The sequence below is a fragment of the Ascaphus truei genome, chromosome 8, assembly GCF_040206685.1.
Source record: "Ascaphus truei isolate aAscTru1 chromosome 8, aAscTru1.hap1, whole genome shotgun sequence".
NCBI lineage: Eukaryota > Metazoa > Chordata > Amphibia > Anura > Ascaphidae > Ascaphus > Ascaphus truei.
The window spans coordinates 7,574,284-7,589,947 of record NC_134490.1 but is presented as its reverse complement, the minus strand read 5'-3'; the positions used below and the strand labels follow the sequence as shown (position 1 = coordinate 7,589,947).

Here is a 15,664-nt window from a genome sequence, read left to right as displayed (position 1 = left end):
GTCTGTTTTTTCTTACTCTTTTCTTTTTTAAACATCTGCTTTCTATTTGTATTTTATTAGGCAACTTGTTGATTGTCACTATTATCTTTATATGTCTCTTTTACTCAGAGACTATATACCCCTGCGTTTTTATAGCATATCATTTTACCTAGCCAGATAGCTTTCGGACATTTGCATGTTTAATATTTTTGGCACATTTTAGTATGTTTGTTTTTTACTAGTGTAAAGTTATAAATGGCAAACATTGCAATCTGGCGATGGGCATGCCCAGGCCCTGCTGAAACACACATCCCTTCTTATAGTTTATATTTTGTAGATGTGGCAAGCAATGATGAATACAAACAGGTAAAACAATACAAAATAACATAGCTACACAATGACAGTTAGGGGAATCTAATTGTTTTGAAAAGATTTGTATTTAGCTTTTTTCCATAGTGCCCCTCAAAACTGTTGACAGTAAAATAAAGAGTATAATAAAAGAATAAAATAAAACTGAACTCCATATCCAGACGTTCAGATCCACTCGCCAAGCACTAGAAATGTTCCTCCTTGGTTATAAAGATCTTTACCCACCCTCCAGTGTCTCTTCTCATTGATCAATGGTTTGTGTTATCATTGCTGACACTCAGTTAAATAACATGCTGTAATCAGGTGGATTCTTGACTTGTCCGCATGGTTCCACTAGGAGTTCTCCACCCGAGCTTGTAATGACCTCTTCCTGTTAAATAAAAAAGACAATGACTGCACTTCTTTGAGTACTTTGACAACAACATACAATGCAAAGGAGGGAGAAGTGGGAGTGCGTAACGCAGAACTTTTTCAGGATGATTGAAGTTGGAAATGAGACTGTGTTCAGTTGAGTGAGGTGGTAATGATCTCTAAATATTGAAATATATCCTGTGCTTTCTGAAGACTAGTCTGTGTTCTCATCAAACGTCTAGGCTGGAATTGTAGGTACTCCATATACCTACAGTATAATTATTTTAACAGTGTACTCAGTACGTCTGTAACTTTGTACCGTTATTATAATAATACCTTGTGAAAGTCAATGAGGTCCGTGAGTGTTGCGTGCCTGTTGGGGTCCACACCGAGGAAGCTGTAGAAACCCCCTGATGCATCGACCAGAAAGTGCTTGAACCCACTTTGCTGACGGTAAGACAACGTGTAGCCCCAGATCTTCTCACTGATGCGCACAAGGAAGGTCCCCTCTGACTTGTTCATCAGTAACTCTTCCGCTGCCTCACGACTAATAATTCCTGATAAATGAAAAAGGGAGAAGTCATCAGCTCTCTTGTATAAGTAATTTATATGCTCCCTCCCTGACGATGAACATGCTGCATGAGCGTGAGAGAGTGGGTACGACACAAGCCTTTGAAGTTTGATGTAAATGGATAAGAAGCAAAAGGTGACATTGTGTGCTCATTTGCATGCCATTTCCCAGAATCCCTGGCTGCAGTGGAAGCACCGCATGCTAAGAGATAACGGGGAAAGTCGGGGTTGCAGACCTGCCTGAGACATGCAAGTACAGATTAAATCTCCAGTTCCGCCTCGCATCTCCCTCACGGGAAAAACCCCTCCCTACCCCCCGCGCACCGCTTCACCTGGCTTTTTACAAGCAGTAGCGGGTGAACGCGTGCTGCGGGCGGGGGCACAAATTCCCCTGTGGGACGGCCCATGGAGCGTTCCTGGTTAAGTAGGTCGGAACCAGAGACTTTATCTGTATGCTCACGAGGGATATTTGTAGTTGATTCTAGATTCAAGATGCAGCCAATGTCTTGATCTCTCTGTGTGTACCATATACCAAAATTGGTTCGTTAAATCCCCAAAGATCCCCAGGCTAGGATTTACTATGATTATTATATTATTAGCTTATTTGCAGCATTATGTTCAATAGCATGTTAATGTATTTCATTAATATTATTATTTAATGAAATCAGGTTATTCCTCCATCGTGTCATATTTGCCAAGTTTAAAAAGCTAAAAAATAACACCACTACTAACATCACCGTGGCAACCTTGCAATCAGAACACCATTTGAAAATGCAGCCATATTTAAAATGCCCGATCCTGTTAGACTGAGCTTTCGCAAACACAAGAAAGCAGCCAAGAAAAACAGTGGCATTTAGATAGGCAATAAATGATATGATCTGTTGTTTCTTTAATGGAATGTCAGAAAATAATGCTTTAAAGCCCATAAGCCAGCATTCGGAACCATGATTTTTGCAAGCAAAATGACTCTGGCTGTGGTTTTTGCAAGGGAGGAATATATTAATGTGTTATAGAACATATTAATGTTACTATGAAGTAGAATCAATTATGCATGTTGAATTTAAATCATATGCAACGGCTCCCATGAAACAGAGACCTAAACTGAGTTTATTATGCTATTTGAGGAATTAATTCCCTTTTCAATCTATGTACATCTTGAGTTTATCCAAAGCTATTTTAACAAACAATACCAGCCCTGCATCTATCTAAATGATGCAGTTTTATTTTCGGTTTTCGGTTTTCGGCTTACTGTAACTGCTCTTGCAACGTGTGAAGATGCAGAAGGTACTGTATTAATGTGCAAATGTTTATACGCCAACCCCTTTTTTTAAATATTTTACTTTGAAGCAGTTATTCTCACAGTTATTCTTTGGATCACCAGTGATTCCTGGAGGCTTCAGGGGCGGTCCCCAAAACCTGTCAAAATTCCCTCTGTCCTTCAGCCTGTGCCGTTCCTACCACTAACCAGGGCTGTTGATTGGATAAGGGCCCAGTATTTCTGAAATATAGGTTATACTTATATATACAGTGCTGTTTTTGTAGAGGCAATGGCTCCGAAACACTAAACAAATAAGTATTCATTTATATCTTCAAACCAAATGTTAACATTGAAATGGTCTGGGCCGGGGTATGGAAATGTTTGATAACTGCTTTTAAAAAATCACTGATATCGAACCATGAAATGGATATGGATCCTGAACCACAGTATTTCCTTTTCTTTTAGCAACCTTGAGATCAAATTGTTGTGTTCCATGCTGACAATGTGGCCTAAACAGATTTAAACTGGCTGTGTACATGATGATATGATGATACGCATATTTGAGTAATTAATCCCTGGATTACCATCTCATGCTGGTGCGTGTGATAAAATGACTTGCCCAAGGTCACAGCGGGTACTTGGTGTAGAGGTTCTCCCTACTTTGAATGTCAGTGTATAAACCCTGAGGCATGGACGACCAACTCAGTCCTCTAGGGCCACCACCAAGTCACGTTTTCAGAATATCCCTGCTTCAGCACAAGTTGCTCAGCCTTCTATGGCTCAAAGACCGAGCCACTGATTGAGCCACCTATGCTGAAGAGATATCGTGCAAATCTGACCTGTTGGACGCCCTTGAGGACTGGAGTTGGAAACTCCTGTTCTATAGGGATTGTTTACTAAAGTCTCCCGCCTCCAAAACTTGGGGAAACCAGTGTAAAAAAAATAGCATCATATTTATTAAAGAAAAGGAATCCAACTGAAAGCAATGAAATAATATAATAATAATAGTAATTAATACATCTGCTTTTCACTAGGCGGGGGCAAGGGATGACCATGGCAGGTGCCTGGTGCGGGCCAAAGGAAGAGACCACGTGGGGACCTCTTTGTTCGGACCAGTCTGCAAATCCTACTTTAGCAAACAAGCCTGTACTGTATGTTCCCACCATATAAAATTCTGCGTGGGCCAGTTGCATGAGGCCCTTAGTTGTTCCATTGCATTTTTTTCTGAGAACATTGGTGAATTCTAAACTGCTTAAATAGAACACAATAAAATGAAGAAGAAAAAACATCAATGGGTGGATTGCACTTTTAACACTTTTACTGCCAGAGAGGCTAGAAACATATAGCTACGAAATACATTGCTTTACCCTCAGGCAGAAAAGGGTTTAAATGAAAGCGTGCTGGCCCCTTGGATACTGAAGAACACCACATCTACATACAGTACAGTACATCTTCTTTATAATATCACAAGTTCATTTTCAGGGGAGTGGGATTTCTCAAACACTGCAGATTTAAGGTTACAAAACCCTGTCTCAACATGAGACATTATTACGCTGAGTAATTGACATGCTGCAGTAAGAAGAACAATATTTGCATCCATCCACCAATCCTCTGCCTCATTACACAGCTCCGTGCTGAGTGTAAAAACAGTCATTAGCCTAACACTTCAATGGTCTCTGTTATACATGTTCTGTTATCCACACACCAGCAAGATTCTACTTACTTAATTTGTGACACTGCCTTATTAAGCCACATGAGTATCTGTCAAAGTTCATGTTCTAATTAACTTGATGGTGAAAAGGAGGAGGAAGGACTGTTATCTCGGAAAACATATTGCACACCTAATGCAGATTAGAATGAGTATGTTACTTTATATGCCCATACTGGCAAACCTCGGTGAGCGTCAGAGGAGCCGGAAACACAGTGCATTGCGAGCTTGGAAACAAAGGGGTTCAATTAAAATTACCGTAAAGCTGTAGAATCCGGCAAGTTGCAAAATGGTTAAACAAAAAAAAAAAGCTGTGTTTGCTACAAATGTGTCGGAGCTGAGCGGCAAAGCGGGCGGTCATATGGTGCAGCCGGTTTATTCCAACGGTGCAATGCAGGAAAGGTCTGCTGTGTTCTGTTCTGTTATGTAGTGTGTCTGCATTCCAATGGGGTTCTTTGGGGTTGGCCACATGTAGTACACAACCCCAAAGCCATGTGCACAGCAGGAACTGGGCACCAGATCTAAAACTACTGGATGGGTGGTGGTTAACCCTCCAGATGTCGTGCAGTGCCCACCACCATATAAAAAGTCCAGCTAAGGGAATACCCTGGGCCAGGGGTGCTCAACTCCAGTCCTCAAGGCCCCCAACAGGTCAGGTTTTCAGGATATTTCGGCTTCAGCCAAAGACTGAGCCTCTGATTGAGCCACCTTTACTGAAGCAAAGACTGAAGACTGTGCTGAAGCAAGGACTTATGAGCCACCTGTGGTGAAGCAAGGACTTATTGTGCCACCTGTGCTGAAGCAAGGACTTATTGAGCCACCTGTGCTGAAGCAAGGACTTATTGAGCCACCTGAGCTGAAGCCGAGACTGATTGAGCCACCTGTGCTGAAGCAGCGGCTGATTGAGCTACCTGTGCTGAAGCTGGGATATCCTGAAAACCTGACATGTTGGGGGCGGGGGTGCTTGAGGACTGCAGTTGAGCCCCCCTGCCATGTGCAATAAGAAGGAGATCCCATGGGAGAGGTCAGAAATCACAAGGGGGGGGCACTTTCACCTGTGTTTTAGTTCTTAAAAAAATGTTAAACGAAAATAATATAACTGAAAACGTGAAAACAAAATGTTGAAACGATTTGGCGAGAAAGCCCTATCTCTGGGGACTCTGACTAGTATTCTGATTTTTATTGTACTCCATTTGTGGGGTTTTTAGCTCTTAAGGGTTTTGGTCTTGTATTTGATTTTGGAAAGTAAGGCCTCGGCCATGTTCCTTGCTTGCTGGCGGAAGCGTGCTGACGCGCGCTCCCGCTCAGCACTGAGCCCCTACAGCCGCAATTAGAGCGGCTTTAGTAGGGGCTCACCTGCGCTTCCGCGCGCTTGCGGTAGCGCAGGTCTTAGGGGAATTTAAAATTCCCCCGCTTGCCGCCGAGACAGGCCGGTCACGTGAGCGGTTCGCCCAATGAGGGCGAACCAGCTCCGTGACGTCACTGGCCCGCCCCCGGCCAGTGACGTGCCCGCCCCCGGACCGCCCCCTGACCGTCCCCTGACGGCCTGCTGACAGCGCGTGCGGTAAGCAACCGCAAGGCCAGGGAAAGCACCTGCTTTCCCTGAGCCTCAGCGCGCCTCAGCGAGCAAGCAGTAAGCATGTCCGAGGCCTAAGGTTCTGTTGTCTCACACCAGGTTTTGCCCATCTCTTCTTATAACTGCACTTATACCGAGTTACATACTGTGTATAAGCCTTCACTGTAGCTGCACTTATACCGAGTTACATACTGTATATAAGCCTTCACTATAACTGCAATTATACTGAGTGACATACTGTATATAAGCCTTCACTATAACTGCAATTATACTGAGTGCCATACTGTATATAAGCCTTCACTATAACTGCACTTATACCAATGTTACATACTGTATATAAGCCTTCACTATAACTGTACTTATACCGAGTTACATACTGTATATAAGCTTTCACTATAACTGCACTTATACCGAGTGACATACTGTATATAAGCCTTCACTATAACTGTACTTATACCGAGTGACATACTATATATAAGCCTTCACTATAACTGCACTTATACCGAGTGACATACTGTATATAAGCCTTCACTATAACTGCACTTATACCGAGTGACATACTGTATATAAGCCTTCACTATAACTGCACTTATACCGAGTGACATACTGTATATAAGCCTTCACTATAACTGCACTTATACCGAGTGACATACTGTATATAAGCCTTCACTATAACTGCAATTATACCTGAGTGACATACTGTATATAAGCCTTCACTATAACTGCAATTATACCGAGTGCCATACTGTATATAAGCCTTCACTATAACTGCACTTATACCGAGTGACATACTGTATATAAGCCTTCACTATAACTGCACTTATACCGAGTGACATACTGTATATAAGCCTTCACTATAACTGCACTTATACCGAGTGACATACTGTATATAAGCCTTCACTATAACTGCACTTATACCGAGTGACATACTGTATATAAGCCTTCACTATAACTGCACTTATACCGAGTGACATACTGTATATAAGCCTTCACTATAACTGCAATTATACCTGAGTGACATACTGTATATAAGCCTTCACTATAACTGCAATTATACCTGAGTGACATACTGTATATAAGCCTTCACTATAACTGCAATTATACCGAGTGCCATACTGTATATAAGCCTTCACTATAACTGCACTTATACCGAGTGACATACTGTATATAAGCCTTCACTATAACTGCACTTATACCGAGTGACATACTGTATATAAGCCTTCACTATAACTGCAATTATACCTGAGTGACATACTGTATATAAGCCTTCACTATAACTGCAATTATACCGAGTGCCATACTGTATATAAGCCTTCACTATAACTGCACTTATACCGAGTGACATACTGTGTATAAGCCTTCACTATAACTGCACTTATACCGAGTGACATACTGTATATAAGCCTTCACTATAACTGTACTTATACCGAGTGACATACTATATATAAGCCTTCACTATAACTGTACTTATACCGAGTGACATACTATATATAAGCCTTCACAGAGAGAGGTTACTCACGTGCGAGTCTGACAAGAGATCTTAATATAGTCCGTTGTATGGATAGCCAATCAATGCTAATCCCAAAAATTAAGTATGTTAAAATTAATGATCAGAGAAATTTGATTGAGGTGCCTTTTATCACGACCTATAATTCTATGAATAAGAAAATTGAAAGGATTATACAGCGACACTGGGCAATTTTATGTACTGATCCAGTCCTGGGTGACCGAATTATAGACGCTCCCAAATTCATATATAGAAGGGCTAAAAACCTGAAAAATACACTAGCCCCTAGTGATGTGGGTTCAACTCCTGCTAAACCATCTACTTGGCTTGGAGATAAGCCAATAGGGAACTTTCAGTGTGGGAAGTGCTCTACATGTAAATATATTCACCCAGAGAGAAAAACTTTTAAGTCATTCACAACTGGTGAGATTTTTACGATTGATTCATTTATCAACTGTAATTCCACATATGTGGTTTATATGATTAACTGTACATGCGGCCTGCAATATATAGGCCGCACAAAAACTAGGATACAGGAACACATTAGGAACATAAAAGTAGGCTATGAGAAACACAGTCTCTCCCGTCATTTTGCACTGCACCATAACAAAGACCCTTCCACTCTAAAATTTAAAGGTATCAAAGTAGTTCCCAATGAAAGAAGGGGAGGTGATAGGATAAAAAATCTCTCACAACAAGAGACATTTTGGATATATCAAATGAACTCACTGAGCCCTAAGGGGTTAAGTGAGGACATTGATATTTGGTCTTTATATTAGACCACAGTCTCTTTCTATTTACCATTGCTCTCATTTGTCCCTGTATCTTTAATAATTGTAATTCTCTGCCTCTAACTTTGGCTCTTCTCTTTCAGAAGATTCATTCTTCATGCGCCGATTTTATATGTTATATGTATAATCTTTGTGTATTTGACCTAGATATGCAATGTTATTATTTTTATTGAAATGATTGTAATTTTTCAAAGCTCTGTGAGACACAGTATTCTGTGTTTGTAATCACAAGCAATTAGCTACACATGTAATTATTGATACAGCAATTAGACACCGCAGCTCTGATTGGAGGAAGTTGGGTATATATATGCACAACCTCCATCATTATGCATACACTCCCTGAAGAAGTAACCTAGTGTTACGAAACGCGTTGGAAAGAAGGGTGTCATTGCTCGTTTCCCCAAAGTATTTTGAAGCGTCTCTGGACACTGTCAGTAAGCTGATTTGTTTGACGCATGCGCGCTGTCTACTCCATTCTGCTGGTTACTTCCAACTTGACACGCAAGCCGTGCGTTCCAGGAGAAGGTTTCCGGAAGCCGATGGGCAATTTGTGACGTCATCGCCGGGCGCCCCGCAAGGAACAGCACGCCGCTTGGAGCCGTGTGCTCTGGGACTCCTACTATATTACATTCACATAAACCATCCCAAGACGGTGAGCACTGGAGCCCGCAGCAGACGAGACGCTTGCTGATACATCCCCTGCTGTAGTTCCCGCAGCTGTGAAGTAAGAAGCAGACGAGACGCTTGCTGATACATCCCCTGCTGGTACTTACCAAGGGTGCTACCTCCGGTCATCACATGGTGTGGTAAACCTAATAACCAACCGCTTGTAATCATTATCTTGATGTACGCAGATATATTTATTTTTAATCATAAAGTCACGTTTTATACTCTATTACACTATGTGCGTTGTGCGCCTTGTTTTTCTGTTTTCTGTCTAGTTCCAGGGGTGTCGAGCCAACCCCAAGAGAGGCTGCAGACCCACGCCAAGTGTCACCCTCACATAAGGTTTACAATATTGTTTCCTAATCACGGTGCACAGGTCACTTTTTGTTAAGTACTAGGTATTAGCTGCGCACTAATTTCCATTGTTTTCTCTATACTATATATAAGCCTTCACAACTTTAACCTTTTCTAAGCTTTCATTAAAGTTGAGTTTTTATTTACATTATTTGGCCAAAGTATCATAAACTTTCCCACCAAGCCACTGCAAACCCAGATCCCCTGCCCCCGGCACAAAGTCCCATAGGTAAGAAAAACAGTCCAGGCACTCGGTCTTTCCAATACCACATGTATTACTACTGTGAAGCGCTATGTACATTAATGGCACTATATAAATAAAGACATACAATACAATAGAAGGTAAATTTAATCCAGCATAAGATCCAACGTTTCAACTGCTGCAAGCAGTCTTAGTCAAGGTGAGAGCCCGGCACACAGTCCCCCCTGCCCTGGCACAGAGATCCCCCTGCCCCCAGCACACAGATCCCCCTGGCACACAGATCCCCTGCCCCCCAGCACACATTCCCCGGCCCCTGGCACACAGATCCCCTGCCCCCCAGCATACAGATCCCTCTGCCCACGGAGACCCTCGGCATCAATCCCAGGCAGGAAAAATGCCTGATTTTTTCTAAGTGTCGACCTTGCCAATGCTTCTCCTCCACCAACTTGCCAACTTTAGTTGGCGGGCTGGATTGCCGAAAAACTCTCCATTCTGGAGTGCCGATCAGCAGCGAAAAGCTGATCGGGGCTACTTGAATTCATCCGAGTTCAAAAAGTGCCGATAAGTGGCTTATCGGCAACCGACTGCCGATAAGTTTTTATCGGCAACAAAAAATTCCGATAATTTCCACTTATCGGCGCTTACTGAATCGGGAGGGCAAATTTGCCGAAAAAATGGCGATAAACAGCTTATCGGCGCCTACTGCATGAGGCCCTTAGTTGTTCCATTGCATTTTTTTCTGAGGACATTGGTGAATTCTAAACTGCTTAAATAGAACACAATAAAATGAAGAAGAAAAAACATCAATGGGTGGATTGCACTTTTAACACTTTTACTGCCAGAGAGGCTAGAAACATATAGCTACGAAATACATTGCTTTACAGATCCCCCTGCCCCAAGCACACAGATAATCTGCCCTCAGCACACATTCCCCTGCCCCTGGCACACAGATCCCCTGCCCCCCAGCATACAGATCCCTCTGCCCACAGCACACAGATCCCCCTGCGCCAAGCACACAGATAATCTGCCCTCAGCACACATCCCCCTGCCCCTGGCACACAGATCCCCTGCCCCCCAACATATAGATCCCCCTGCCCACAGCACACAGATCCCCCTGCCCCCAGCACACAGATAATCTGCCCTCAGCACACAGATCCCCTGCCCCCAGCACACAGATAATCTGCCCTCAGCACACAGATCCCTCTGCCCCCAGCACACAGATAATCTGCCCTCAGCACACATCCCTCTGCCCCTGGCACACAGATCCCCTGCTCCCCAGCACATAGATCCCCCTGCCCCCGGCACATAAATCCCCTGCCCCCCCCCCAGCACATAGATCCCATAGCACACCGTTCCTCCTCCTCCCCCAAGAACTTCACCCCCTTGCCTAAGCACACCGACACCCACCATTACCCTGTGAGGGGGTATCTATTCTATTTGATGTGTGTGGTAAAAAAAAAATTAAAAAGCTAAACAGAATTATACTATTGTTTTGCTATTTTTTATTGTAATATTAAAAATATAAAAAAAACACTGAAAAACACAGATTTTTTGCATATGGAAAAATATTTAAATTCTTTTTTAAACACAGATTTTACAAAAAATAAATAAACACCAATAACCGGAATCCCTAAACTACAGTGGCGTGAAAAAGAAAGTACAACCTCTTTGCATTCTATGGTTTTACATATCAGGACATAATAACAATCAACTGTCCTTAGCAGGTCTTAAAATTAGGTAAATACAAGCTATGTGTGAAAAACGTACACCCTTATTGCTTCCATAGGAATTAAGATGCTAAATAGCAGGCAGATGCTGCTACAGTAATCAAATGCCCTTGATTAATTGATCATCAGCAAGTGTGACCTCTATAAAAGCCGAAGTTTTAGCAGTTTGCTGGTCTGGAGCATTCAGGTGTGTGTTAACACAATGCCAAGGAGGAAAGACATCAGCAATGATCATAGAGAAGCAATTGTTGCTGCCCATCAATCTGGGAAGGGTTATAAGGCCATTTCCAAACGATTTAAAGTCCATCATTCTACAGTTAGAAAGATTATTCAAAAGTGGAAAACATTCAAGACAGTTGCCAATCTTCCCAGGAGTGGATGTCCCAGCAAACTCACCCCAAGGTCAGACCGTGCAATGCTCAGAGAAATTGCAAAAAAAACCAAGAGTTACATCTCAGACTCTACAGGCCTCAGTTAGCATGTTAAATGTTAAAGTTCATGACAGTACAATTAGAAAAAAACTGATCAAGTATGGTTTGTTTGGAAAGGTTGCCAGGAGAAAGCCTCTTCTCTCTAAAAAGAACATGGCAGCACAGCTTAGCACAGCTTAGCTTTGCAAAGTTGCATCTGAACAAACCACAAGACTTCTGAAACAATGTCCTTTGGACAGACGAGACCAAAGTGGAGATGTTTGGCCATAATGCACAGCGCCACGTTTGCTGAAAACCAAACACAGCATATCAGCATTAACACCTCATACCAACTGTCATACACGGTGGTGGAGGGATGATGATTTGGGCTTGTTTTGCAGCCACGCAGTCATTGAGTCGACCATGAACTCCTCTGAATACCAAAGTATTCTAGAGTCAAATGTGAAGCCATCTGTCCGAAAGTTAAAGCTTGGCCAAAATTGGGTCATGCAACAGGACAATGATCCGAAGCACACCAGCAAATCTACAACAGAATGGCTGAAAAAGAAAAGAATCAAGGTGTTGCAATAGCCCAGTCAAAGTCCAGACCTCAACCTGATTGAAATGCTGTGGCAGGACCTGAAGAGAGCTGTGCATAAACAAATGCCCACAAACCTCAATGAACTGAAGCAACGTTGTAAGGAAGGGTGGGCCAAAATTCCTCCACAACGATGTGAGAGACTGATAAAGTCATACAGAAAACGATTACTTCAAGTTATTGCTGCTAAAGGTGGTTCTACAAGACGTTGAATCATAAGATATACTTAGTTTTTCATACATGGCTTCTCCATTTTGGCTTTATTTTTGTTAAATAAATCATGACACAGTGTAATATGTCATGTGTTGTTGTTCATCTGAGGTTGTATTTACCTAGTTTTAAGACCTGCTAAGGAACAGTTGATTGTTATTATGTCCTGATATGTAAAACCATAGAATTCAATGAGGGTGTACATTCTTTTTCACACATCTGTATATTTGAGACTTTTCTGATGTTAAGCAGTAAGGTAACACAGTAGGCTATTTTTAAACTTCATAAGTGCCTTCTGTTGGTACACAGGCTGAGAAGGCTTCAGTTAAATGTGTATCCAGTTCCCAATAAGTTCCTGAGATAAAGTGCATTTATTCTTCATACCTTCAATAGAGTTAACTCTCAGTCACCGAACAAATAGTTTCCTGTATCACTGGTTTTAAGAGGTTATTTTGACTTCTTTAATTTAAAATGCAAAGCAAATGACAAAACTAATGTTATTTATCATGTGAACCTCCAATCCAGTTTTGCAGACGATATTTGCAGATAACTGCATATATGGTCTCCTTTCTTATCTTATTTGGAATACATAACTCTATCATAACGAGACCAGATGACGCTGGGAAGTATAGTATACAGATTATAAAAATGATTTTAAAAAAAATTCTTTCATATAAATGTAAAGATTTATTTATTCTGAAATGAAGAGGTCTCAGATATCGGGATGGGTTCTTTTGTTTTGTGACAATATCTGGTGTTCTTGCATCTTAGATAATATATGAGCTATGGTGGGGGGAGTTGTTGGAGTGTAGGATATAGTAATTATTGATGAGGTTTTTGTTTCATTCATTATTGTATTTATATTGTTTCAAGTTGCTTAAAAACTAATTAAAAGATTTTTTTAAAAGTAGGGAAACACCCTGCTACACTCCGGAGAAACCTAAACTTTGCGGTTATCTTTATGAAACATTTGTTTTATTTTAAAGAAAGAAAAATATGTGAAGAGAGGAAAGGACAACACTTTATTTAATATATCTTTTGTAAGATGTCTTCTTTCTACCCCCTTTGTATCTGAAGCCCTCTCCCGCCTTAAACCTTTTTCACTGACTGCCCCACACCTCTGGAATGCCCTTCCCCTCAGTACCCGACTAGCACCCTCTCTATCCACCTTTAAGACCCACCTTAAGACACACTTGCTTAAAGAAGCATACGAATAGCACTGTGGATATTCTGAACACATGATACATAAAGCTTGGCCCCCTGCAGACGCACTTACCAGAACTCCCTCCTACTGTCTCTGTACGTTCTCCCCACCTAACAATTAGACTGTAAGCTCCTTGGGGTAGGGACTCCTCTTCCTTAATGTTACTTTTATGTCTGAAGCACTTATTCCCATGATCTGTTATTTATATTATCTGTTATTTATTTGATTACCACATGTATTACTACTGTGAAGCGCTATGTACATTAATGGCGCTATATAAATAAAGACATACAATACAATAAGATGAACTGGAGGAGGATCTTACATATATGAAATCTAAATCCCATATCTGAGTTTGCAGTTCATGTTTCAGTATTAGAAGCAGGACAAGATTGATAGCATGAGGAAATGTGGAGCTCTGAATGAATCAGCCAGTGATGTAAAGGAGAGAGACACATATTAAAGATGTCAGCCTGTGTCCTTCTCAATGTCCTTGATCTACAAATTAACAAGTGAGGTTGACACAAATGCTTCATTTAGAATTTGTCGGTGCGGTTTCATGTATGTCACCCATTTCTGGAAGTGTGAATCCCGGAGAATTCAGGAGAACCTCAACACCATCTGAAAATCTCCAGTGGGATTATCTTAATGCCTGCGAACAGCCCATGTTAGCTGTATTAGGGTTATATTAGAGTAATATTTATTTGTATATGCAGAATTTTTTAGTTGATCTTTCATTAACTCACGGCTTATGCTGTGATTTCTAAATCTGCTTCTATCGCATCAACATAATCATAATTACATCCTTCACTTGGAAATCTTTTACATACCTAAGAAACATACACGAAAGATGCATAACGTCTTAACTCCAAGAGGAGTTAATAGTATGTGTGAATTTTTTGTTAGACTTGCTGCCATTGGCTAACGGCAATGCATAGAACATATTCAACAAACATTTGACACAGATGCTAACCGACAGAGTTCTAGAAGACATATTGGAGGCTCTGCAGTAAAGTTGCCAGGGGCAGCATTGGGGCAAAGAAAACTGCCCCACATTTATCAAAACAAAACCAATACCATCGTGTCCTGTGCGATCCTTTTTAGAGATGTGTGAAACTACCAATATCCGCTTTGCAGCTGTTTCCGTCAAACTCTCCAAAAAGTTAGAAAAAGCTGCGGAAAAAATGTGATCAAACTTTTGGGGCTTTTGTCCCAGTGAAATGGGCCAGATTGTTAAAAGTTTTCTACTTTGTTTTTTTTTTTTTTGTTTGTTTTTTAAGTTGTGAAATTGCCCAGCGGCGATTTCTTTTTACATAGTAGATGAGGTTGAAAAAAGACGTACGTCCATCAAGTTCAACCTATGCTAAATTTAGACAACAGATACTTTATCCTATATCTATACTTACTTATTGATCCAGAGGAAGGCAAACAAAAAAAACCATTAAGGGGAAAAATAAATTCCTTCCTGACTCCAAGAATTGGCTGGATCAACATCCTTCCCATGTTTACTTATTTGGTATATCCCTGTATACGTTTCTTTTCTAAAAAGATGTCCAACCTTTTTTTGAACAAATCTATTGTATCTGCCATCACAGACTCCATGGGTATAGTTACATAGTAAATAGTTAAAAGTAAGTATTTTCATGAGCGAAAGTAATTAAACATGCGATGCCCGTTGACTTTATAAAGTTAAGTCAACTTGTTGCAAACGTCCGAATCGAAGCCTAAGAATATTAAGATTTTAAACGCCTGGGAAAAGTTCACCCATCTCCAATCCTTTTCTTTGATAAATGCTGCTTTTCCTGCCAGCGTTTCAGCCACGAGACTTTGATCATAACACCCATTGATTCTATAGAAGTGGAAGTTTGTTGCAGGTGATATTTTTTCATTGACCAAAAATGTACCTTGACATCCAGGTGCACCCAGAGCCACGGTATAAAAAGCAAAGTACAAAGCGCTCCTGGGACAATCAAATCTGTGGCTGCCTGGGGGGGTCGGTTGTGCTGAATGGAGCCCCCACCCCACACACCTCCGCCCACCCCCCCCCCCAAGAGATTTCCTGCGGATGGCGCAGTCAGAATTCCACGGGTTGCCTTGGCAACATGGACATTGGGTCTGGCTACATCTGGAGTTGGGCCAAGCTTTCCAAACATTGCAAATCCCTTCCTCAGATGTACCATCAGT

General features: G+C 41.4%; 1 protein-coding gene across 2 annotated transcripts in view; it reads right to left on the bottom strand.

Moving 5' to 3' along the window:
* Window positions 1-435: 435 nt before the first annotated feature.
* The window catches only part of SH2D4B (SH2 domain containing 4B), a 102,569-nt gene continuing 87,340 nt past the window's right edge, over window positions 436-15,664 (bottom strand). For both annotated transcript variants that reach the window (XM_075610156.1, XM_075610157.1), the window contains 2 exons: window positions 1,036-1,256; window positions 436-718 (listed from right to left, as the gene is read on the bottom strand). In XM_075610156.1, the coding sequence (XP_075466271.1) occupies window positions 626-718; window positions 1,036-1,256 (314 nt within the window). In that variant the 3' untranslated portion in view covers window positions 436-625. The remainder of the gene's footprint in view (window positions 719-1,035; window positions 1,257-15,664) is intronic.